General features: G+C 38.3%; 1 protein-coding gene across 4 annotated transcripts in view; it reads left to right on the top strand.

The window, feature by feature from the left end:
- LOC134529370 (myotubularin-related protein 4) overlaps positions 1 to 26,213 on the top strand; it is a 263,105-nt gene that overhangs the window by 188,686 nt on the left and 48,206 nt on the right. For all 4 annotated transcript variants that reach the window (XM_063363357.1, XM_063363359.1, XM_063363356.1 and 1 more), the window contains exons 11-12: positions 6,472 to 6,737; positions 10,254 to 10,950. In XM_063363357.1, the coding sequence (XP_063219427.1) occupies positions 6,472 to 6,737; positions 10,254 to 10,950 (963 nt within the window). The remainder of the gene's footprint in view (positions 1 to 6,471; positions 6,738 to 10,253; positions 10,951 to 26,213) is intronic.

Genomic DNA, 26,213 nt, shown 5'->3' with positions numbered 1-26,213 from the left:
CGTAATATAAATGCGTTGAATAACACTCATCTATAAATATGTCACACCATTTATCATTAAATGCCTCCCATCGCGTACCTTTCCAAACCATGCTTCACTGACAGTAAAACCGATATTACTGTCCGGATAGTTACATTTTAATTTTTCAAAAATTAAAGTCATTATTCGCGTATCACCACCTGGTTCACACCAATCCTGTCAGGCCAATGATTATTTTTTTCATTGCAACATTCATTTAAAAAACTTTTCCATGTGAATCATCTGTTCATTTCTGTTCCAGTATCTAATGTCAAATATATTCCCGCTAGTACAACCAACAGCATCAGACTCATATAAACTTTTGGTAAGAGTCCTTATTTTGTACGATTATACGCACAGTTGACTTGCTTAAAACTAAAGTACAACCAACGTAAGCATGGCCTTCATGACAATCTGCGCGCCGTAATACTTCTAGTTTGGTCTCAAATACTTGAACATGAAGCATTATGAGTGTTCAAGCATGTACAGTTACCGGCAGCTGAATGGGCAGACGTTGCTTTTGTTTAGTGAATTCCCTGCCACTGGCTAGACTGAGTTTACGGCCCGGTTTGTAAGCAGGCGACAACGGTACGGCACTGCGGCATACGCGCGAACGTAAAAACATTTGGTCCTTCACACTCCATAGCCGCAGCTTTACTTGCCATAGCTGATGTTTGTACAACAGCCGATAGCATAGACAGACCTGCGCGCGCATCTCTTCCCCCCTTGTTTGGCTAACTGTATGCCACGGTACAGCTGTTGTTTACAGAAGTTGAAACAGACTTTGTAGCGTCGTGCTCGGCTCTTTTTTTTTTGTCTGCCGAGATTTCGTGCTAACTGAAATTTACAGACGTGCTATTCAAGACTGGGGCAGTAAAATTCACATCGCGCTAAATGAATCCGCGCAATCTGAAGACATGCTAAGTGAGGGATAGGTGTATGCCATTCCTTTTAGATCCTACAAAAATGGAGATTGCTATGCACTCTATAATGGTATTAACTATGATTGGACAAATATGTATAAATCCACCGATGTTAACAACCTCTTTGTTCAATTAAACACATGTATTTATAAGAATATCAACGAATTCACTCTGGTAACTACTCCAAAAACTTTGAAATTTTCCCAGTTGTTTTAAAGGAATTAATACGAGTATTGAAATCAAAGAAACATTTTCATAAACTATATAAAAGAAACAAAAATATACTTTGCCATACTAATTTCTCATATTATTGCAAACTAGCATAAACACTCACCAAGCAAGACAAAAAAGTTTGGACTAAAACAATCAATAACAACATCAAGCGAAACCCCAAAACGTTTTGACGTTATGTGAAAATTATTAAAAATGTTTATAATTAACAATACTCTTTAAACATGAATGGCTTTGTGATTTGTGATCCTACTTTGTTGTATAATCAATTTGGTCAATATTTTGCAAGTGTGTATGTTATCCAATACTATCTACAGAGCTGCCAACCATTAAGGATTTTTAGTAATTATTGCGGATTTAATACTGAATTACGGAATTACGGAACATAACTGGTTTATTACGGAAACGAGGCTTTGTGCTGAATGGAAACGGAGAAAATTCCGTTTCTGCTGTGCGTGTTTCGTGAACGCAGTTTGAATACATCACGTGGTTGCGCCAATAACGGAACTAGTAAGTATGCGCATGTACTGTCGAAATAAGTACATTAATTCTCGTGTTTTGAAATAATAATGGGATGGTATTACGTCCATTGTACGATACAACTAGTACATATTCTCGGACTTTTCGTTTCTTGGCTACTTACATCACAATAATTTTTGTACGGTACTTTGGCTTACCTGTGTTGTTTTAATTTATTTCTTAAAAGCCATTTTTTTCATCATAGTGTTTTTGTTTGTCGTGTCTACAGACGTGAAAATTTTTTATGTTTTTCGATAGTATTGTGTTCTTCAGTGCCGGTTGTAGAAATGAAGCGTATGACAGAACGTGTATCTGTGTGTTTGTGTGTGTGTGGGGGGGGGACGCAATTCTTAAGAACTTTCGACCTAACTATTCAAAAGAATGGCCATGCTTGTCGTCTTCAAATGTTTCGGAACGCTATGCATTTTGTAATGTATGCACGTGTGACTTTTCGATTGCACATGGTGGAAGGGATGACTGTAGACAGCATATTGAATCAAAAAAACATGCGGAACATTTTAAATCCATGATGAGCAATAAATCTATATCATCGTTTTTTCGCTACATCTGAAGAAACGAAAGTAACAAACTCAGTTATTGTTTTTAAGTCCTTGTGTTTGTATTCTGTTGTTTGTTTACATGACAGTTCTTATCCAACCAGGATAAAAGAAGCAAATAAAAAGACAGTTGTTCTAAAGTTTAACTTTGAATACTTTGAATTGAAGATTCAAAATTTCCAGTAAAATTGACATTTCTTACATATTCAGATGATTGTATTGTTCAAAAAGTTTTTTTTTTTTCGATTCATTAATTTGCATTGTATTCGTATACATAGGCCTATATTTTTCATTTTTTTTGCATATTATTGTCCTTGTTTTATCTTGTGTGTGTCATAATTCCCCAGGAAAAATTTATCATGCATGATTTACGCGTACTTTTTTTATATAATTGTCATTACTGATGGGTGTGATTTGAGGTTGGCAGCTCTGCATCTATCATTCAACCAGATCTTAAATCAACTATGTCACATGCTTTTATATCAGTTCCTGAAATTTCTGATTCATTGGTACTGTCGGGCATTAAAGCTTTAAAATCCTTCATGTTTACTAGTACAGATGGGATACCTAATTTTATACTTAAAGGTTGGTCACATTTATTGGTTCCTTTATTAAAACATTTGTTTAGTATGAGTCTTAAAAATCAGGGTTTTTCGTGATAAATGGAAAACTACCAAAGTAATAACTGTACTCAAAAGTGGTTCTAGATTATGTGTTTCAAATTATAGACCCATATCTCTTTTGAATGGCTTTTCAAAAATATTTAAAAAAATTATTTTTCAAATTTTAAATTGCCAAATAAAAAATAGCCTATCTGATATTCAGCATGGATATAGAACAGGTGTGTCCACTGCAACTAATCTTATTACTTTCTTTAATCTTATTTATAATGAAGTAATTAGTAGAAGCCAAGTTGATGCCTGTTCTTTGACCTTGGCAAAACCTTTGATTCTGTTAGTAATTCTATACTTAGTAAAATATCTAATTTTGGACTCAATGATTGTTTTATAAATTTGTTTTCCAGTTATCTTAGAAATCGAAATTCTTAAGTTACTATTAAGAACTGTATTTTTCCGTATTTCATCACATGCTCTGGTGTTCCTCAGGGTGGTACCTTGTCTCCAATACTTTTTAATATTTTCATTAATGATATCTCACTGGCACTGAATCACTCAATTAGTGCTCCTTTCATTTCAATAGAAAAATAACCTCTCAAAATGAATGCTTATTTTTACAAACCAATATCAATGAAAATAATAATTAGTGCACTATAAATCTAGTTACACTTATTAGAGGAAAACCTAAAATAATAACCTTCACTAGGATATATATTCCTAATAAACTTGACTACTTATTGGACAATACATCATCCCAAAATCTACTTCAATAAAAGATCTCTGTATCATTGTAGAATCCAATTTTTTTTTCCATCAACATGTAGCCTCTCTTATTTATAGTTCCAAAAAATGTTAGCCCTTATCAAATAAATCACTTTTCATGCTACTTCTGCAGACTCCATTCTTTTACTATACTTAGCTCTAATTTGATCAAAACTTGAATATTGTTCAATACTTTGGAATAGTATAATTGAATCTGATAGTGACCAAATTTTAAATATTCAAAAAAAGACACTTAATTTGAATTCTAATAAACAATTTCCCGTGCCAATTTTACTTCTCTCTCGGATCATAGAATCTACTTAGACTCACTTTTTGTTAAAATTGTTTTTACAAGAATTATTTGCAAATATATACTATATAACATAGGCATAAAATTTCTTCAATTTCATAGCCATTTGTTATCCACCTTATGAACCTTAAACAGAAACAGTGACATTCAGACTAACAACTAATTATAATGAACAGGATCTATTGGACAACCATAATCAACTATAATTAATAATTATTTAAACAATATGATAACATGTTTCTCATTTATGTCCTGTTAATGTATGTTATAGTACTAGATTCTAACATTTTATTTTAATACGTATTTCAGTACTTCTGTTGTATGTTTCATGTTATTAACATTCTAACCTTTTAAAGTAGCTTGGCTTCTGGGTTGTTGCTTTGTCCTTGGCGAATAATTCACTTACGTTTCGGTCGACATTGCAGTCGCCATCATCAGGAAGCAGTTACCTACTGTAGGACAAAGCTACAACCCAGAAGCCAAGCTACTTCAGACAATGGCTGTGAAAGCCTGCGTACATTATTATTCTAACCTTTTATTTTATTTAATTTTTTCTTTCATTTTAATGATTCTGTATGTCTATGTTGTTGTTTCTGTTATATTTGTTCTCTGCACCCTGTATTGTGTTGTCATTTATTTTGGTTTTTATGGTGCACATTCCTCGCAATCTCCCTAAGGAGTGATTATGTGCATCTTACAATACAGAAATAAGTAAATAAATTCATTTAGTAATTTATGACAGCAGACTAAAGAAAATTACCTAATGTATATTTAAAGAATAGTTGTTCCTATAAATTAACGGTATCAGTTTTATTCTGTTACTTTTGCAACTGGAATATCCTATTCAACTGTTTGGTATGGCCATTAAAAAAGTGTATTTTTGTATGGTACAGTTAAATACTAAATTATAAAATTTTTTTCGCATATTTAATTGTTGACATATTAAGTTTCATGTACTTGAAGAATTGTAATTCAATGTAATGTAAATAAAGAAACCTATAAATTTTTATATTCCTGTGGTTGTAGTACCAATTTAGTTTGTTAATAAATAGTACTACCAAACACAGAAAATGTGATAAGAAAGTAAGGTTAGTGTTCATATATTGATAGAGGTAGAGATCGCAAAAAAGTTAAGCGACCACAAAATGCTTGAGTGACTTCTCTGTCAGGTATGTGCTCTGTGCTCGTGAGGACTTGTTGAAAACAAAGGAATCTTGTCCTGAAAATAATTTATATTCATGTTTTAAATACAAAATTTTGGGAATTTTTAATTTCTTCATGATTTTATTAATGTGGAAGGTAATATTAGCTGGGTCTCAAAATTGTTGGTGTCTTTGAGTTTGGCGTGACTAAAATTTGGGAAGATTGCTCAAGCTCAGCTTGGCTTGGTGTTATTTATTCAAAGCTCGGCTTGGCTCTAGTGTTAAAATTGGAGGCTCACCCATCTCTAGTGTCAAACTTGAAACACAAATAAGGTAATAATGAAAAAACAATGAAGAAACAAATTCCCATTTTTTTTTTCCTGTTACTTAATCTTTTGTCGCACTTGCTGAAATATAACTTTAATATTTAGTATTTAAATTAGGCTATTTTTTTCATTTAGTAAATATTTTAACTAGATTTATAATTTTAATATGAAATAATTGTGTTATGTATATAAATTTTGCACCAATAAATTTTTTTTATTATAATAGTTCATGATTTCCACTTTAATCTACTCCATGTCCCACATATTATATGTTTCTATAAACAACTTTTATCATTTTCCACTTAATTATACTGGAAGGGCTAGTGTTAACTTACTGCCTTATTGAATATCCAGCCAATTTATACATTGACTAGCAGAATAAAACTGAAACAAATTAATTAACAGGAGTACTCAAATTATATTTACCATTTCTCTAGGTGTATTAATGGGTTTCCACACCAAAAAAAAAAAAAAATCCCTAATTTTAATAGAAACCTAAAAATATTAAATTTATTATGAGGGAACATTGACAAAGTTTCTTATAGATGTGTCTATTTCAGTTTTCTTAGCAATGGACTGGCCCCAATGAACCTATTGCATGACCTGCTCGTTCTTTTAACCCCGCCTCTTTTGACTATTTTATTGTGGGCACCTGGTGTATGAGAGTCAAATTTAACTGAGAGCTTTTACAGAGTATTAACTCATAAGTTAACTTCTTGTTAATTACATTAGAAAGTTTCTAACATAAAACATTTTGTTGTGCATCAAAATATAAATACACTAAAATCCTGTTTAGAAAGGTTTAAAAGAACTTCAATTTTTTTTTAAATCAGTTATAATTGAAAACACTGATAAATTGCCAAACACTTCCGATTTATGAGAAAATTTCTTAATTATTAACTTTTCAAAACAGTCATGAAACTTTATTTTTTATGATTTTTACACATAAAAATTTACTGTAATACATTATCCATCCTTTGTAACTATGATAAAGTATATCAAATTAAGTTGGTTTTCTGTTTGTCTTCTTGACTGTTGCAAGGGTAAATGTATGTTTTTTTAATAGGTTTTATGGCCATCTTGCAATATGCGGGACCTGGTTCTATGGACTGATGTGTACATGGGTTTGAAAGATTCTCCATCAAGACCACTAATGCCTTCCACATTATCAGTTCGTCGTAAAACCTCAAAGGAAGATAAACCTTCTGTCACTTCTGATCGTCATGTGGCCATCTGCAAAACTCGGTCTTGTGATAATCTTGTTCATTTGTCTCAAGTGCCTGCTGTAAGTCAACAAAGGCGATCCAGTGATCCAAATGTGGGGAGAGTGCTGTAAGTAACTACTTTCAGCATGTAAAATTACAATATTTTGGTGACCTTTTTGTAGTGTCTTCTTTAGCAGCATAGTGGATTATCAAAGGCCATGAAAATAAAATAAAAAATAAACCCCAAATTTCAAATCCAACTATGTATGCACTGATATTATAAAATGATTCCAGTATTTGGTATTGATTATTTACTAACATAAATTTATGACAGCATGTGTTTCTTATAATAGGGGTCTCACACTGGTAAAATTAAAATAATAAAATAAAAATTATTTACAATCAATGTCTTGTTGACACCAAGGTCATTAGAAGGGAAATTATGAAAAACCAAAATCTGGATGGCCAAACTGGGATTCAAACCCGGTCCCATGGAATGAGAGTTTACTGTCTCAACACTGTATCACCTTGTACCGTTACACACCGGTGAACAGGGTTTTAAAATATAAGTGATATTTATTCAGATGTTCTTAGCTACTAGAATAAGGAATTTTTTCTCATTCAAAATATGCCTAAAATGATAACACTTTGTAATGACTCAGGCTATTGCCATCATCACTTATTAAACAGCTTTATTAACAATATATTATGTTGTCTTCCTATATACAGTACTATGGTTCAGTTGTCCAATAACATTTATTTAGCAGCTTTTATTCCTTTTAGAAGCAATTGTGTGTTTGCCATATGTGTTAATCATAATTTAGATCTTTTTATACTTTAAGTGTTCCTGACAATTTGCTTGCTTTATAATGAATCAGCTCCTAGAGGATGGTCATGTCTCCAGTCATTGTCTGTACGAGGTACCGGTCAGTCACGTATTGGGCGATGGGTCGCAAATAACATATTTATGTGAGTTGAATAGTAAATTTCTCAGCTTTGGTCTGAGCGCTACCTGTTATATTCAACTTTTTTCATCTTTCAAAATTTTTTTTAGATTTCAGTGACCACAGTCGTACGTATTAACCTTAAGCAATGAGTGAGTGATTTCGCCACTGCCCCGAGAACTGATTCCTTTGGCTTTGAACCATGTGTTTCCAGCACCCACGGGATTTAATTACAAGCAGAATTTAATATTCAATTTTCGGTACCTGTGAACACAGTTAATTTGTGTTTTTGGAGCCAGTGAAGATGTGTTGTGCGACCAATTTGTATTTTCAAAATATATCGGTTTTCATGGTCGCAAGATGATGGCCATGGTGACTGTGAATTTCCCAAGTATTATTTTAAAAAACAGTTAAAAATATGTTTGGGCCCGAGAGACATTATTTAAGGAACAAATCATTGACAGTATTTACTTCCCCCCCCCCCCCCCCCCCCCCCTTTAATATTTTGCAGCCTCCAAAAATGTCTGCAAGTGTTCATGAATGTGCACTCCATACCAATTTTTGAGCTAGCTGGGAGGTCTGCAGTGTAACAACCTTTAAAAATAAATTAAATAGTTTGTTATTAGTTGTAACCATAAAATTCTATCTCAGATTTCTGTTTTTTTTTAATTGTTCCAAAATAAAAATACACTTTTATTTCAATATTCTTATGGAAGGTAGGGGAGTTAGGGGAGGGACGGGCAGTCATTAGACATGGGCACCCTCCTTTTATTCTGATCCGGTCACAGATTTTATTTTTTCCCTAATTTGGTAGTTTACTTTACTGACTGGCAACACTGTTTATCCATAGACTATCTGTCATTTCTGTCAGTTGTTAAACACAGACATGTTTGAAGGTTATGCGCTCGTAAAAGTAAATATTTTGTTGTGGTTTCGGATTGTAATAAAGAGAAAACTAACGAAAGGTATGTCTGTTTTTTATTATATATCTATTGTATATTTACTAACTTATAAATTAAACTGAAATTCTGCTTAAATACCTAAATTAAAAATACCTGTAACTTATGTTGAAAATGTATACAGAGGGAGTAATGGGCATTCTGATGTGAGGGAGGTTTGGGCATGCCCAATGCTCCTATATAATTGAGTATAGGATTATATTTTTAAATTCTAATTACCTGCTTTAATTAAATTATTTGAATTATTTTTAATTACAGAGAGAGGCAGGAAAAAAAAGTTCTTAAAAATACAGAGAAGAAACAGATTTTAAACTTACACCAGAACTAACATCGAATAGAGTAAAGAAAAGGCAAATGAGCAGTAGTGATAGTGATGTAGAAAATGTTTTACTCGCTGACAGTTCTGAGGGATTAATTTTGGAAGAAACGTCTGAAAAAGAGTTAGATGAAGATGATGTGATATTGATTGACAGAAATTTTCAAAATGAATGATTTTGTGCTCGTTAAATTTAATACAAAAAAGACTGTTGTGCACTATGTCAGCCGAATCGAAGACATTAGTCATACCATGGCTAGAATAAAATATATGAGGCTGAGTAAGATAAGAAACGCCTTTTTTTTTTTTCCCTGAAGTAGATGACTTAGCTAGTGTCCCACTAGACGACATCAAAACTAAACTGCCAGGTCCAAAGACATGCAATAAAACCAAACGTGGTAACTCTAAGTACACATTTGATAAACCTTTATGGGTTATACCTAATCTTAGATAAGTTAAGAAGATACTATTTAAGATGTTTTTTATTTGTTGTTAACTTTTATTTTTGGATTCTATTATGGATATAAAGTGTTTTATAGGTGTGTCCAAACCTCCCTGCCATAGGGAGCATTGGGCACTTTTGACTAATTTCTGAAATTATCTCGTAATGTTGAGACTGATTATAATTTTAAGAAAGTTCTCTCTAAGATATCTAGCTAAATGTGTGGTGCAATAAGAATTGGCAATAAATGTTGATTATCTATAAAATCTGATTTGTTATGCATTAAATTGTGAAAAAGTGCCCATCCCTCCCCTACCTCCCCTACTGGATAATATCTGGCTCAAAATAGGAAAGCCGAGAATAGAATTCAAGTGTTTTTTAAACATTCATACATACTTCTTTATATTTGGAATTGAGAGTAAGTGGTGCACAACACACAAAAAAGTAAAAGTTGGTCAACTTCCTGCTCTTAATGCACGTGCTATTTCCCTGTGCATGTGCTTTGAGTCCATTGTGTCAGCTGCTATGTATCTGTTTGTGTATATTCAACTTTTATGTTTCAGATCTGTGCATGTACTATTTTAAAATAAGCCCAGGCTTTTCATGTATCTTTTATGATAATAATGTTTGATCATGTATTTTTAAGTTTGACATTTTTGCCACTGTTACTCCTTAATACAAGCATAATAAATAATTATCTAGAATATTTTTAACAGGGCACACGTTTCTTAATACAGATTTTCAAAAAAACTTTATCTTAATATTCTAAAGTGTTTTTCTAAGAAATAAGATTACTAATATTATTTTTGTTTTGAATAACAAAGTGAACTGAGTTAGTTTTGTAAAACTGATTTTGTAGGTATTCTGTACTGCCCTGTTGACCCAGTGGCAAGCATACTCTAATGATTGTGTGATTGAAAGTTGTAAAACAATTGTATAGGTGTGTATGTAATAATTATGATTTGTTTTATTTGGTTTCCAGGGCATTCCAGTCAAGATCTTTGTCCATAGAAGAGGCATATACTGGTGAAGTGATAGAGGAGTCTCCACAGCACCCTGCCTCAGCTTTAGATTTGTGTCTACCAATGGCTGACTTGCCAGCAGTGCATAAAAAAAGTAAAGATGCTGTGGGGCAAGGACATGCCAGTTGTAAAAACTCATCTGTGGCTCAGCCAGAGACTTGTACAAATGGTGGCTTCACTTTCCCAGATGTCAGTGTCCTATCTTTGTCTGTGGATAGCTCCACTGACACCCTAGTTGCCAGCGAATTGGCACGTTCCTTCACCGATGTGGAACATGACAAAAAGAAACCAAACGATTCTAAAATTTTGTTAGAGAAACCATTGCCATCTGAAAATGGTATGCAGGTGTCAGAGCACACCATATCTGATTTTGATGCATCTGATATCACATCGTGTAATGACTTTCACAAAGCTTGTACTAACAATAGACATTTTTTGTTGGACAACGACGGTAGTGCCAGTAGCTCGACCAGTGGGAAAACATCACGATATTCGACACCTCCTCTGTATTCCTATGTTCCCTGCCCCACTGATGAAAATATTTCCATATCAAATGTGCAAATGGCATGCAATGCTAATTTGGATGAAATTGATGGATTGACTCCACTTCACAATGATGTACAGATGCGAGTGAGACAGATTATTGCAGAATATAAGGTGAGCTAGTAGTCTTGAGTAGCATCATATTATGTTTTGTGGTACTGTTTGTAGCAGTGTCATGTCTGGCTGTGTTATACATTTGCATACATCAGTATAGTAGTTATTAATATGTTATACTATAATTTTAACTTGTTTCATGAAAATAAACAGATATGTTATGGTACGGTATTACGTCCGTTGTACGATACAACTAGTACATATTCTCGGAATTTTCTTTTGTTAGCTACTTACATCACGATAATTTTTGTACGGTACTTTGGCTAACCTGTGTTGTGTTAATTACTTTCTTGAAAGCCATTTTTTTCATCAAAGTGTTTTTGTCGTGTCTACAGACGTGAAACCATTTTATGTTGTTCGATAATGTTGTGTTCTTCAGTGCCGGTTGTAGAAATGAAGCGTGTGACAGAACAATGTGTTCCTATCTGGGGCAAAAAAAAAGAACGTTATTCTTCAGAACTTTCGACCAAACTATTCAAAAGAATGGCCATGCTTGTCATCTTCAAATGTTTTGGAACGCCACGCGTTTTGTAATGTATGCACGTGTAACTTTTCGATTGCACATGGTGGAAGGGATGACTGTAGACGGCATATTGAATCAAAGAAACATGCAGAACATTTTAAAGCCGTGACGAGCAATAAATCTATATCGTCGTTTTTCGCTACATCTGAAGAAACGAAAGTAACAAACGCAGAGTTATTGTTTACAAGTTTTTTGGTAGAATACAATTTACCGATAGCAGTAGCCGATCATTCGCGTCATTTGTGTAGAGCTATGTTTCCGGACTCAAAAATTGCACTGAAATACAGCTGTGCCAGAACATAACATCTGCCTTAGTGGAGTATATGGCTGGTGAAACTAAATTGAAACTGTTGAATCTTTAGTAAGTGTACCATTTGCTTTAGCTACAGATGGGAGTACTTATTGTAATGTAGTGAAGATTTATCCATTAGTTGTTTCATTTTTAAATCAAACACAAGGTAAAATTTTCACTGTAATGTTATCCCTTGTTGAGAGTACTAAGACTAAGAATATTTCACAACTAGAAATGTTACACTTCAAAAATGAATATAAGAACAGTTATCAAAAGTTGTGTGAAAAAATGTTTGAGCGCTCGCCGCTGAAATACCCCATTACTAGGGACAGGAAAAATTCGCCGGTTCAATGACCTGTAGGATGAACTCCATAGTTCTGCGTACTCTCGGTCAAATGCCACCCACTCATTGGCTGCTGTCTTGTGAGACGTCCCAACGTAGCAGCCTGAGATTCGATAAAGCTTTGGTCGGGTGTTTCTCATTGGCCCAGAGTCATCCAGGTGAGTAGTGAGCCAATAGCAGAGGCAGCACTGAGGTATAACTATTTGTATTTTAGCCTATCGCGAAATGAATTCGCAAATTTTTCCGGTCTCTAGACATAAAACAAAACACAGACTGCAGGTCATTGAAAGGGACGCTATAATGTCAAGTGACATATTTAAAATGTATTATGTTATTTAACGAACTTCCGTATGTATATAATGAATAAAATACAGCAGGGTGCTAAAATGTGAGCAATCTCTTTCTATAATAGTATATTATTTCATTAAAAGTATGTTTTTTTTTGTAATTGTAAATATCAGGGAAATTTTGAATTTTTAATCAGGGAAATCAGGGAAAAATCAGGGAATATTTTTGGTGACTGTGAGTGGCCACCATGATAAATAAACAATGTCTATTTTTACGTAGTTGAGCAGTGTTGTAGCGTAAATGTTTTGCACTTTCAAGAGATCTTGTTCCTGGATTTATTATCCATTATACCATTTTTATTCTTCAGTGTACAAGTAAGTTTCTTTTACTTGAAAAAAACTGCTTTCCATCCATTCTCACAAAGAGTTCTTTTATTTAAAAAAAATTTTAATTCAAAGTGCTATATGTTAAAATAATATATTTCAAAGTAAGCCTCATGAAAATAATTCCAGTACTGTATTTAGTAATTAAATTTATCATAATACTGGTGCTAGGTAAAGTTAGAAAATATATTTCACTGTTCTGAAAGTGATTATTTAGTTTTATTTGAAAAATGATGTATAATAATTGTAAATCCAAACTTTCATTTATAAAACAATGTAAATTTAAAACTTAATGTTTGTGTCTAAACCCAAAATACTTTGTTAGGAAATATTTTATTTATTTTTGATGGGGTGGTAAAAACACACTTACATGGAATGTTATCAAAAATTTTAGTTATAGATTCAGTGTGTATTATTTTTTATGCCTTAACCCAGTTGAGACTAGATTTTTACAACTAGGGAGTTCAATCATGTTTTGTTGCATTAGAAAATTATAACAAAAATCTTGCATTCAACAAAAAAATTGCATTGATATTTTTATTTGCTTTTTTAAAATATAACACAAACATTAAATTCCTTGTTAGTTATCCTGTTGAAATATTATTGCACGTAAACAATAGTATGATCATGAGACAAGTATTTTGAAATAGCCAACAGACTGTTTCCAATACTTTATTTGTAATTCAGCTATCTTTTATAATACCAAGCATTAATTGTGTCGCAGCACTTGGTAAAACTTAAATTAAATTTTAAATTTACTGCAGTAAGTGTAAACTCATAAGTTTAAACAAAACATTTGTTCCAGATGTTTAAATGGGGGAATTAGCCTACTCGGAGAGTTCTCTGTGTGCCCATCCCTTTTGAGCAATAGCACCTTCATACCAAAGCAAATAGCGCCCTCTTGGTGCTATTTACTCTAGATCCATCCCTTAAATGTGCCCCTACATTTGTTTACAAACTCCACTATAATTTCTTTTGATGTACTTATGTCTACTTAATTTTGTGTTGAAAGCATTACTTAAAATAAACTGTCTTAATTTTTTTTAGCATAAATACCATACCAACTAAACGTAGGTACATAAAAACTTCCACAATTTTTTTTTACTAACAAAGACAACTTTTTGTGGCAGTTGATCTGGAAACATTTATTTTGGCTCATTTTGTTTCAGGCAAGGAATATTTTATCTTGAGTTTCTTTTGGTTTATGATGCATATAATTTTTGTCATGAGTTTTCTTTATGTTCATTTTAAAGTTATAAAGTTTTGATTTTCTTGGCTCAGCCACAGATAAAATATATTAATGTCTTAAATCATTTCAATATAATTATTTAAAGCACTATATATACTAAAGAATTTACTTTATTTAGCTTTCTCTGCAAATCATATATTTAGTGATTAAAGCTATAAATAAAATTATTTGGGCATAAACCACATGCCTAGATAGCACAATAGTTTGGTCTCATTCACACTTAGAAAACATTGAAATCTTATAATGTTTTCACCTTCAGGTAAAGTCCTTGGTATAATTTAATATTTACACTAACAAAATGGTATTCAAGTAGTTCCAAACTCACTATAATCTCGGAAGTTGTATCACCTTACGCCTATCTTTATATTTTTTCTTTGCCTTTAGATAAATAACACGGTATATAAGACTTTTAAAATAAAAAAAGGTAATATTTTAACAATTTGCAGATAGTCCTTTGCAAATTACATTTCACACTGGCCATGGCTGAGTGGTTAAGAGAGTGTATGTGTCATGACAAGGAAATTTATTGCATTACATTCAGAGGCATCCATGGAAGCTGTGGAAGCGGCGCTTCCCTTCCATTAACCAGTGCACAACAGTAAAAATATATATATATTTTTTTTATACTAGCTGGAAAATGGAATCAGCAATTAAAATAATTTTGGCAGTGTAAATGCATGTTACATTCAACACTACAAGCATACCGCCCATACAAAGCCTCCGCCAGTAACTGTGCGCGCGTGGCTGGAATAGTGTCTCTATCTAAGAAGAATAAACTTGCGGGGGTTCCGTTGGCCTGGCAGGGGCTTCGCTTGCCACTTCTGTTGTGCAAAAACTGTGTAAGAACCACGTGTAAAATCTCAAGGAGAAAATATACATATACGTATATATTTTAATGTAAACTAATGACTATTGAGTGTCTTAAAATATACTTAAACATTTTCTTTTGTTAAAGTGAACAGTGGTGCTTTATAAATTAACTATAAACTTTTCCTTTAATATATGAGAAATGCTTGTGTAGCATGGCGGGTTATACCGCAGGCAGGAAGCTGCTGTGAAGAAAGTTTCCACGCCAGAATAAAAGCAAGCAGCGAGGTTTCTCAACCTTGAATTTTAGGTAATGCTGTTTCATTGGATATAGAGGAATCTTGCATTAGTAATTGTAACTGTATTATAGAAAAACTTATGAAAAGTAATGCTTTCAGTTTTGAACAAAAAAATTAAATAATCCTTAGTGTCAGGCCTATACCTCCTTTAGCTCTGGAGACAAAAATAAAAGCATTCACTAAGCATTTTCATCCATGCACTTAACATATACCCGGGTTATGTGGCTGCAAAAAAATTGATGAAACTTTTTTGTTGGCAGTGCTTACTTTTTCAAAAGAAAAATCAGTGTGGACTACTTCTGGTTTTTGCGATTTAAATGATCTTCAGAAAGCAGAAAACTGCACAAATTGTCCCACTGCTACATTTTGTGTTTGAAATGAGCTCAAACGATTCAGTAAAACACGTAATGGATTTGCAATTAGTAGTCAGTATCGGCTAAGTATTGAGATCCATAATGAGAATGTATGGAAAAACAGATGGATCGTGAGCCATCTTATAACAGGAACTAGGTTTTTGTTTAACCAAGAACTGGCTTCATGCAGTCATGATGAGTCTACTTTGTCACTTAACAAAGTCAATAATATAGAATTTCTTAATTAATTGTCTGAATATGATAATGAACTCATAATTCACCTTTAGAACTTAATAGTTTTCACAGAAATGATATATTATTAAAAAAATTGGTTGTCTGTAAAGTCGGTTTACGGACGATAGTTTAACGTGACAACGCCATAACAAAACATTGATGAAATGATTGATCCAGAAGAAAAGGAAATATCATATTCTGCCTGAGACTGAGCTGTAATAGGTTTTTGCAACCAAACCATTTAGGCATTAAAAATATTATATTCTTTGAGGAAGAATTTTTATTTTTAATTTTTCTATCTTTTGTATGATAAAATCTACCTCTGCATACTTTTATGAATAAAATTGAATCATTTTTATAGAATTATCACTATTTTGTATGGATACAAAGGAGTGAAATGAAATGTACAATTTAATTAATAAATTTACTTTTATTTGCATTCATTATTCAAATATATTTATTACTTTTGAAATGTTACGTGCGCCATATTTATTTTTACAAGTACAAAAAAAATTTCGCACCTGCCGGGATTCCAACCGTCAACCTTACAGTTAGAAGATAGCGCCGCTGATCGCTCACCCACGAGGCCATCGTCGATAATTAATAGTTTCAAATGTTATATATACATTTATAAAAATTTTGTTCACGGTAGGGGAATAATATTATTTCGTTTTTATAACTCGATTTTATAACAAATACACATCCCAAATACACCAAACTTATTTATAATGTGTTACAATATTTTTTAAAACATTGTGCAAAATATCCCGGTTGTAATTTGAATTATTATGTGTAACTGTAAAACACCATTGTTGGTTCATAACGTATTTGAATATTCAACATTACTTTTAAATAACTGTACCGATTGTGCTGAAAATCGGTGGACAATCGTTAAATTACATAATATTAATAATTAAAACGACGAAAATATGATTGAAAAGTCAAATCGATGGTCGTTCCAATCGAGTGGAAGAGAGATGCCACGCATGCGTAGGCCCTACAATGAGCATGAAGAGAGATGCCTCGCATGCGTACAATGAGCAAATAGGACACATCCGTAGTGGGACACTTTTTCGTGCGTGCAGCCGGCGTTCATCGATTTATTAGACGTTGTCATGTCAAAAACAACAAAATTTCTACCAATGGTATAGTCAATGTTCAGTTACAAAAGCAACTTAAATAGCATCATTTTGTACCTTGTAATCCAAATTTTCCCAGGGGAGGGACTCCGGACACCTCCCCTACCCACCCCCCTCCTCCTCTCCGTCACCACCATCATTATTGAGGTAACGGTGTTGTTGCTTCCCCTCATGTAAACCTAGTGCCTCGCCACTGATTACATTATCTTTGAAAATATTTTTGGGACTGGAAAAAATTATGTGCTGGTAGACAGTGCTAGAGATATGACACTTAAGGTCACTAATATTTTTGTCTTAGGTAACTTAGTCACTGTAACTACCAGGAAATAAATAGTAAATATATCAGTGACAAGTCAGGCAGGCAGTAAGGGAAAATAAATTTATTCAAAATCTTGTGTTTTAAATGCTTATACACAGAAATAAAAATTCCACACTTACTATGAACATTTACACACTGCACATGAACAGGTTGTTTATAAAATTTTAAATTGTATTCAACAAATGTTTTTAATACCCTATTGTTAATAGATAACAAATTCACAATTCCCAGCACAAAGACCTTAGATGATAGGCACAAAGACAAATATACAATTACAATCAAAGAAAAACTTTCACACAGAACTAAATCATAACAAAACACACTGGTACAAAGACATAATTTGCCACCTTTAAAAAAAAAGTCATTACATAAAATAAATAAACATTGAAGCTATCATGGCTTTTGGCTTGTATAAAATTTATCTAGGGTAATGAATGAAGGTTAGCTACTTCAACTTAGAAATACATGACTTAACACATATATTACATTTTTTTTATTATCTGGAAAAAGGAAATAACGCTCATGCTAGTTGAACTTTGTAAGAAGCTTATATATTATATATTATGTGCTAGTGATGAAAATTAAGTGATAGCACATTCTTATATATATATATATATATATATATATATATATATATATATATATATATATATATATATTTTATTCAATAAGGGAATTAAGCTGTAATGTGTTGAAGTTTTTGACTATGCTATATAAAATATTGTTGGTATTGTTTAATGTCCATAACAATGGTTGGTATTGACTGTTGAAAGAGAGAATTTTTATTGCATTGTTTTCAAGAACATAATTACATTTTAATTTATTATCATAAGAGTTTTTTTTACAAATAGTAAATCTAATATATCTCTTCTTGATGACAAGGAGCCAAAAAGGGAGAGTTAATCATTATTAAAATTCTGATTTTGACTTATAATTTTGATTAATTTGTTTTGGATGTTTTTTAGTGTATCACTGTTTTTTTTTTTGCTAATGGTGTTTCAAATGATAGAGCCATATTCTATTTTGGCTCTAAGGATATATAAAGAATGGGAATGGAAAGAATTTAGATGCATTAAATGTAATATATTTAGTAAGTACAAGAGTTCTATTGACACAGGTTATTAAAGATTCAATATGATGATGGAAAATAATTTATAATTGAGAAGTATAACTAAATCTCTAACATATATTTATTTTTAAAGGAATAATTAAAAAGTTTATAATCAAAATTAATAGGATAATATTGATGACATCTGGCTCTCTGACCCTTGTAATGAATTTTTCTATATCGTGACGTGGGCGCCGGCTAGCCTGAAAACTCAGGGATTAAAAGGGTCCTCACCATGTGGCTTACTACAGGGGGCCAGAGCAACTGCGACCCCTCGAGCTGTCAGCCGCTTGAGACGCCATTTGGAAGGAAAGGCGTACAAATTGTTTGTAGTTCGGTTTAGTAGACCGCAAAACACTATACATGGTGCTATCAGTGAGCTGACCCGTACTGGGTGGCACTAGTGCGTTCCCGCACACATTTAATTAACAAAAATTGGTATAGTAAACACGGCGTAGCGAAACATGTGGGTTATAAGTGGATAACCTTAACTATATACAGTAGTCTCGAAGCTGTAACTGTCTGACGAGCTTGGAATGCAAGGGACTAGGTCTTTCAGTCCATACTGAAAAGACTGCGTGACATCGGAAGAACCTTAAGTTCACTGGGTGGTTTGCATGCACGTTTAATGTCGTTAAGGCACTGGTTGAGCGTGGCTGTGCTAAACGATGAACCACTTACAACTCTGTAGTGGCGAAGCGGGGAACAACGCTCCGAGGTGTCCGTCGTGGAGGAGAGACAAGCCAAGACTGCCTCCTGCGCACCGGCCCACTGCGAGCAGGAATTAGGGGAGGGGGCGCACGAGGTGCGCGGGAAACAGTACGCGGTCCGGGTCAACTCGCTGACGTAACCGCACGTAGAATGAAGAGAATACACAAATACTCTTCCAACCAGTCAGTCAATGATATATACCTAAAAACATAAAGCAATAAACATAATTATATTAACACCAAGGAAAAGAATGACACCGTCATTTGCTGCACCAGCCGCCATGCTCGAGCGCATTCGCTGCACCAGCACTTACACTCAAAGCACTTCGTTGCAGTCGCGCCAGGACAAGACAGTGATGGGTAACAGCGGGCCTAGGGACCGGGAGGGGCACGACAGATGTCGTCATATGCCTCCCCCCTTCTCCAAGGCCGCTTTGCGCCGTCGATGCCAGACTAGGCTGCCTAACGCTCCTGTGGCCCTAGTGTGTTGGTGTGTATGGGGATTAGGTCGCTGGCGGCAAGGGGACGAGGTCGGACAAAGTGGGGCAGAAGCTGTAGAATTCAGCCGCGGGACTCACTATCCGATGTCGGGCAAGGTATGGGATTGACATGAGTGGGGGCTGGGCCCACCCACTCGTAGTCACGTAGGAAGATGGGGTGCACTAGGCGCGAGGATGGGCTCAGGGTCTGAGGAGGCTTGGGGAACCCGTGAAACTGTCCCCCTGGAAAAATTTCAAGGACCAGGGGCTGTGTCCTGTCAACATCCCTCTCCCCGCTGAGGAGCTGGATTGTCAGTCCCTTTGTGTTAATTTGGTGCGCTGATGGGTGCCGAGCTTGACGGCACCACTGACACTCACCGCCACGCCTGTGCACGACAGGGATGTCGGGGGCCATGACTCTGGGGTCGCCAGATCGTCAGGGACACTGTAGTTCCCAGAGACGTCTACCACCCTTGACCACTCGACGTTCGAGTCACCTGGACCAAGGCCGTCGTCTGGGTCGTCGTCCTCAAGGAAAAGGTGGTCCATGAGCCGTTCAAGCTTGGCCATGTTCGCGCCACGCAGCTCGTCCATGGCAGTCTCAACTGTTTGTGTCCCATTTCGGTCTCTCGGGGACTGACTCTGGTGGTCAGATATATGGGGTGCCGGGGCACTGTTCCCGGGTGTGAGCTCATCCAGGGCTACTGTTTGCTCTCTCTGACCCGGGTCAGGTTTACCGGGTGCGGATTGGCTGCAGCAGCGGCTGGCGAGTCGTCGGGTGCGCTGGCCAGCCGGAGGTTGTCCCGGTGGACCTTCACTTTTCGCCCGTTGGGACAGTTAAAGAGGTAGGAGGTGGACCCAAGCCAGGCCATGACTCTCTGCGGCCCCACCCACTTTGGCGCCAAACCGGCGCACAACTTTCGGTCACCAGACAACAATGTAGACCTGCTGACCCGGGGTCAGCGGTGCAGGTGGACGGGTTGACTGGGGATGTGCTGCCACAAGAAATGCACATGGCGCTGCTGCACCTCCTCACCCTCAGCTTCTCTACTGGAGCCTGCTCCATGACTCTTCCCGCCTGGATCTCCCCGGGCAGGGCGAGATTCCGGTTCTGCATCAATTCAGCTGGGGAGTATCCCGTCATCACGTTGGTTCTCTAACGCAGACAATACAGGAGGGTGGGAAGATGCAGGTCCCACTTCGTATGGTCCTTGTCTAACCTGATGCGCAACAGAGTCTTCATGTCCTGATTCCTATGTTCGGTAGGGTTCACGTGTGGTTGGTAGGTGGGAGTTGAGTAATGCTCCACCCCCCACCTACTGTTTATCACACCTTTCACTGCCTCCCCGCAAACAGCACCCTGTTGTCTGTCAGCAGGACACCCAGGTACCCGTATCCCGGAAAGACTTCAAGCTCCAGAAGTGCAATCAGGGTACCGACCTTCACATTGCCCACCGCGGACGCTTCCGCCCAGCGGGTGAAGACGTCAGTGACCACGACAATGAAGTGCTGGCCTTGGGACATACGAGGATACGGCCCCATGTCCTCAACGACCATGTGGAAAGGGACTTGGGGCCGATGTGGAACCTGCGGTTCCTCGCCATCAGGACAGTGGGACTTTCACTTCTGGCAGACCCGGCTGACCCGAACGTAACCCCTGACATCCGAGGCCATACCTGGCCAGTGGAAAGCCATCTTGACCTCCCACAGTGTCTGTTCTGCGCTGGGATGACCGGCTAGCATGTCGTCATGGTAGTAGTGCCAAATGGCGGGTTTGACTTGCGGGGGCACATACGCCTCCCATCTACCGTTCCTGTGGAGCCCCTTAGCCTGAAGCAGCCCCTCCAGACTCCTGTGATTTGGAACCAACGGGGCCCCATAGTCGGCTAGGCGTGCGCACATTTGGGTCCCGGTGCTGCTCCTCTCGCACCCGTGTGAGCAGCTCCACTATTGTGGCTGGTTCAGGGTCGGTGAATGGCAGCTGGTGGCCCCCGCAGCACATAACAGTGTGTACAGCGGGGGCTTGGGACAGTCGCCGGCATGCTCTGGCGCCGGAGAAAGGAGATCCCCCACCCCTGGTCATCATGAAACTTGTCTGAGTCCGGATGCCTCGACAGCTCATCAGCGAGCTGGTTCTCCCTTCTAGGCACATGATCAGTGGAAAAGGAGAACCCCTCAAGCATCATGGCCCAACGAGCGAACTTGGACTTCCGGCCCTGTGCTGAGTCGAGCCAGCGCAAGCACTAGCTGTTGGTACACAGCATGAACGTGTGGCCCTCGAGGTGGTGGTGGTACCTCTGGATGGCCCAGACCACCGCGAGGCTTTCTTGCTCGTTCACGTGGTACCATCTTCCGGCCGGGCCGAACTTAACGCTGGCATACTCGGCAACGAGCCTCTGCTCCTCGTCGTCGACCTGGTAGAGGACCGCGCCCATTCCGTCCTTACTGGCATCAGTTTAGAGGAAGAGGCTGTCTGGCTTCAAACACGATAAGGTGTGACAGCGACGAAACAGGGACTTTACTTGACTTGGCAGAGGGCATCATCCGCAGCGGCTGTCCACCAGAACTTGGTCTTGGGTGACAGAAGGTCGGTCATCAGGGCGGTGACAATTTAGAAGTGTGGGATGAACGCCCGCAGCCAGTTCAGCAGTCCCATCAATTTCTGGAACTGCTTTCTGATGGATGGCGCCGGCTTCTTCTCAATCAGCTCCAGTTGCACGGGTCTCGGACGGCATCCCTCAGCCGTCACGATGTGCCCCATGTACTCTATCTCCTCCGCCCCAATGTGACACTTCTTAGGTGCACAGGTGAGCCTGTACCTGGCCAGCCATTCGAAGGCTAACGCCAAGTGGTGGGCGTGGTCCTCCCACCTACGGGACCAAATGATATCGTCGAGGTAGGCAGTGGTGAACTTGCCAATATAGCCGTCCAAGACGCGCACCATTATGGTCAGAAAGGTAACGGGACATCCATCAGCTCGAACAGCATGGCACAGAATTGGAACCTCCGACCGTCAGGCACCGTAAACGCCATCTTGGGACGGTCAGCGGGGCTCATCGGCACCTGCCAGTATCCAGATTTCAGATCAATGGTCGTAAAGATCTTCACATCTCCCAGCCCGGCCAGAGTGTCAGTAATGTTTATCAGCGGAGGCAGGGCTGGGATCATGAGGCAGTTCACAGGCTTAAATTTCACGTAAAAGCGCAGTGTTCCGTCCATTGATGCCATTACTAGTTGTAGGGAGAGGTGCTGATTTCAAAAACCCCATCGCGCAGCATCTCACTTATCTGTCTCTGAATAGCGTCCTGCTCGCAGGGCCCGAACCTAAAAACCTTATCGTAAGGTGGCATGTGGGGCACTATAGGAATCCTGTGTTTAGTGATGATGGTGGTGCACCGTAATAGGTTTGCCACGGTGAAGACCTGGGGCTGGTCCTCCAGCACACGGTTGATGAGGTCAGCATACTCACCGGGCATGTTGTGCCGAAGATCATCCAGGCGGGTTACTGAGTTGGGGGGGAAGGCTAGGGGCTATGGACACCGTAGACCGTCGCGTCCACCTGCTCGAGCAATGGAACCCTCAGGATGAGTTCCTCCCGCAGGTCAGACACCACTAGGGCCTCGGTGCCACTGATACAGTCCCTGATATCTAGTCTTACCTTAGTGGTGCCCGCCATCGTTGTGCTGACGTTCCTGGTGGCAAGCTGCACCACTCCTGGGCAGGGTGTTACCTCAGTACTGGGGACGAGGTGCACCACGATGTAGAGTGGCTCGCAGCAGTTTCCACCAGTGCCAGCAGGTCCCGTTCATTCGCCCAGATGGGGATCCGGAGTAGCCCGGGTCCCTCCGGCCCCAAGCGGCCGAGTCGGTGCAGCTCTCCCTCCGGGTCTGCAACTGCCGTCAGGGTTGCCAGGGCAGCGACGCCAGAAGGGAATCTTGTCAGCGACTCGTCGCACTGTTGTCGGCCAGCCCCGCCGGCATTAGGTGGGCGGGGTGGCTCGGCTGGTTCGAGAATCGGGGTTGGGGCCCAGCTGCTTGCCCACCCCTGCTTAGGCTTTCCCCGCCGACGTTGATCCAGTTCCGCTCGTCTCTTCTTGTGCGACCTTGACTGGGCACTCCCGGTGCCAGTGATAGGTCTCTGTGGGGCAGTATCGGCAGCGGTGGGTCACTTGTCGTGGACCCCTTGTCTGCGCTGCTTCCACGTGGTTGCCGCCAACTCCGCCGTGACAGGTCTTGTGGCATGGCAAGGCAACGCGTTGCTGTGATTCGCTTGCAATAGGGGGCTTCCCGCGCGGTGGTGGCGGCCATGAGTATGGCGTTTCGCCATGGCATCTTCCGGCAGGGCAGTAGAAAGTCCGGGGTTTAACATCTGTCCTGCGTGTTGCCGTGGTGGCGGCATGGGCGTGGCCCGCAGGTGTTGCAAATCCTGTTCCACTTCCCGCAATACCGACAGGAAGTCTTCGAGGCTTATTCCCACCGCGGACCTCAAGAAGGGGCGTAGTTCGGGAACCAGGAGCTCTACGATGTCAGGCAGCACTCTGCTCGAGTTGTCACCTGGCGCTAGACATTGGTGCAGCCGCAATTTCTCCTCATGTATGAACTGCTCCACTCCCTCCTCTTGGCCCTGTGGTTGGCAAAATAATGTCTTTTGGCACTGTGCACTAGCCTTTGTCTTTGTCCTTTGGTTTTGTAATGCGAGTATAGAAGGGGTTGTAATAGAGTGGAAGAAGACTATGTGCGGAACTGCTGCTCCTCACCCTTCCATAGCAATAAAGGACAAAAAGCAGACGAAGAATGCGTCAATAAGCTGAGTTGCTGTAAACAAGGACTTCCATTATATTTACAGAATTTTACTGAACACATTTTTTTTTTTCTGTAAGCCATATTTGTAGGCAACTCTTATGATGAAATTTTATATTTTTATGCCAAAAATTGTAGGTGCAATCCACATACAGGAGTGACCCCTCTGTGGATAAATATGGCTCATACTATCATACTATGACAATATAGTAGGTATGTATGTAGTTTAATGTACAGTTCATACCAATAAAAACATTTTGGGGAATATATTTTGTACCATGTCACAGTTGTGTCCAGCTAAGACGACGACTGTTGTTGGAAGTTGGGTGTTCAATTCTGTTTGTGACTATTAATTGACTTGAAATTTTAAACAATAATTGCCAAATAAAATCGAAATGAATTTACACTTTTAATATTCTCCAGAAAATTGACGAGCCGCCGAGACTGCACGACAATTCTACCCGGCCCTGCGCTCACGTCTCCATCACACTCCACTAGCTGTTCATTGGCTCCTTGACCTTGAACTTGTACCGTCCATGGATGGGATACGTTGAAAACCACTGTCCTTTTCACACACAATTAATTTTCTTCCTCCAATTTCAAGTTCTTGAATCTCATATCATACATACTCTTTTCACGTGTTTTGTGTAAATACCAACATTTTTTTCTGTACAAAAATTACCCTTTATCTTAACAGTTGCACAGTCAATAGTTTGCATTTTCAGAAAGTTTTAATTCGGTTTGTTCAGCCTGCGTTAGTACTTACACTTTTTCCTGACACACTTCCTTCTCACAGGCTTCACCCCAATCCTGGACCTCTTTCTTCCCTCTGTAACTCACCTCCCTGAAGTCCTGGTGTATATGTGGAAACTTATTTCTCTGAATCTGTTTGCAACCTATCAGTTTTGATTTACACGCTTACCAATTTCTGCTGTACTTGTTTTATTATTTGTGTTAAAACGTTGAAATTTCCTGTCCGATTACCTGCTGGCTTTGTTCAATTTCTTTTTGCCCCTATTCAAACTCCTGTGACATATTATGTTGATCCTGTATCCGCATTCCATCTTTGCAGTTAGGTTATTTTGCCCCTGTAACATTTTTTGTTGTATCACCATTTACAATTGCATCATCGAGTCTGATGCCTCCCTACTTCCATTACTACTACCAGTTGCTGGATGTTCCATGTTGCCCACATTAATGTCTGCAATTTTTACTTTCCTATTGTCCACACAAAAAAAAATTGCACAAACTTATTTTTTCAACCTGTTATCAATTACCGAAGCACCAAATTCTTTAACCTGAATAACACCAACCTTAATTTCTGCTGTTTGCAAACACAACTACATTCAACTTGTAGTTTCTCAGCGACATAGCTCTGACGTGTTGATGACATGTTTTACGTGTCTTACCACGTAGACCCGCAGCATGAAGATCTCAAAAATCAGCATTGTCCAGCGCTTTCTCCATCCCGCTATGCTACGTTCATGAATCGGGGAAACTGGATACAACCGGATCTCACTGTCTCGCCAACACTGCTCCCTGACGTGTAGAAATCTCGTCTATGCTTGTATCTCATCAACACTGCTTAGTAACTCAACACCACCTCAATCCAGATCTCTTGACTACCTTCACAATTTTTCAAAACTTTTTTCTTGCTGACTGTTTATTCTATTCTTGGGGCATGTCATAACACGAACCACTGCACGTTGGGTGCCAATTGTAACAAGTCACAATCATGCCCGGCTAAGATGACTACTGTTCCTTGCACAAACATAAAACACTTGATGCAACTCTCTACAACTGTTGCAGGTAGCTGTGTGTAATATTTAAGACTATTAATTGGTTTGAAACTTTTTATGATAATTGCTGAATAAAAACGTCCCAAATGAGTTTCCACTTGTATTCTCCTCAACGACAAAATTACATATTGCCGAGACC

Source organism: Bacillus rossius, chromosome 2, assembly GCF_032445375.1.
Source record: "Bacillus rossius redtenbacheri isolate Brsri chromosome 2, Brsri_v3, whole genome shotgun sequence".
Taxonomy (NCBI): domain Eukaryota; kingdom Metazoa; phylum Arthropoda; class Insecta; order Phasmatodea; family Bacillidae; genus Bacillus; species Bacillus rossius.
Note: the sequence above shows the minus strand (reverse complement) of the source record. Positions and strands in the feature narration are given on the sequence as shown.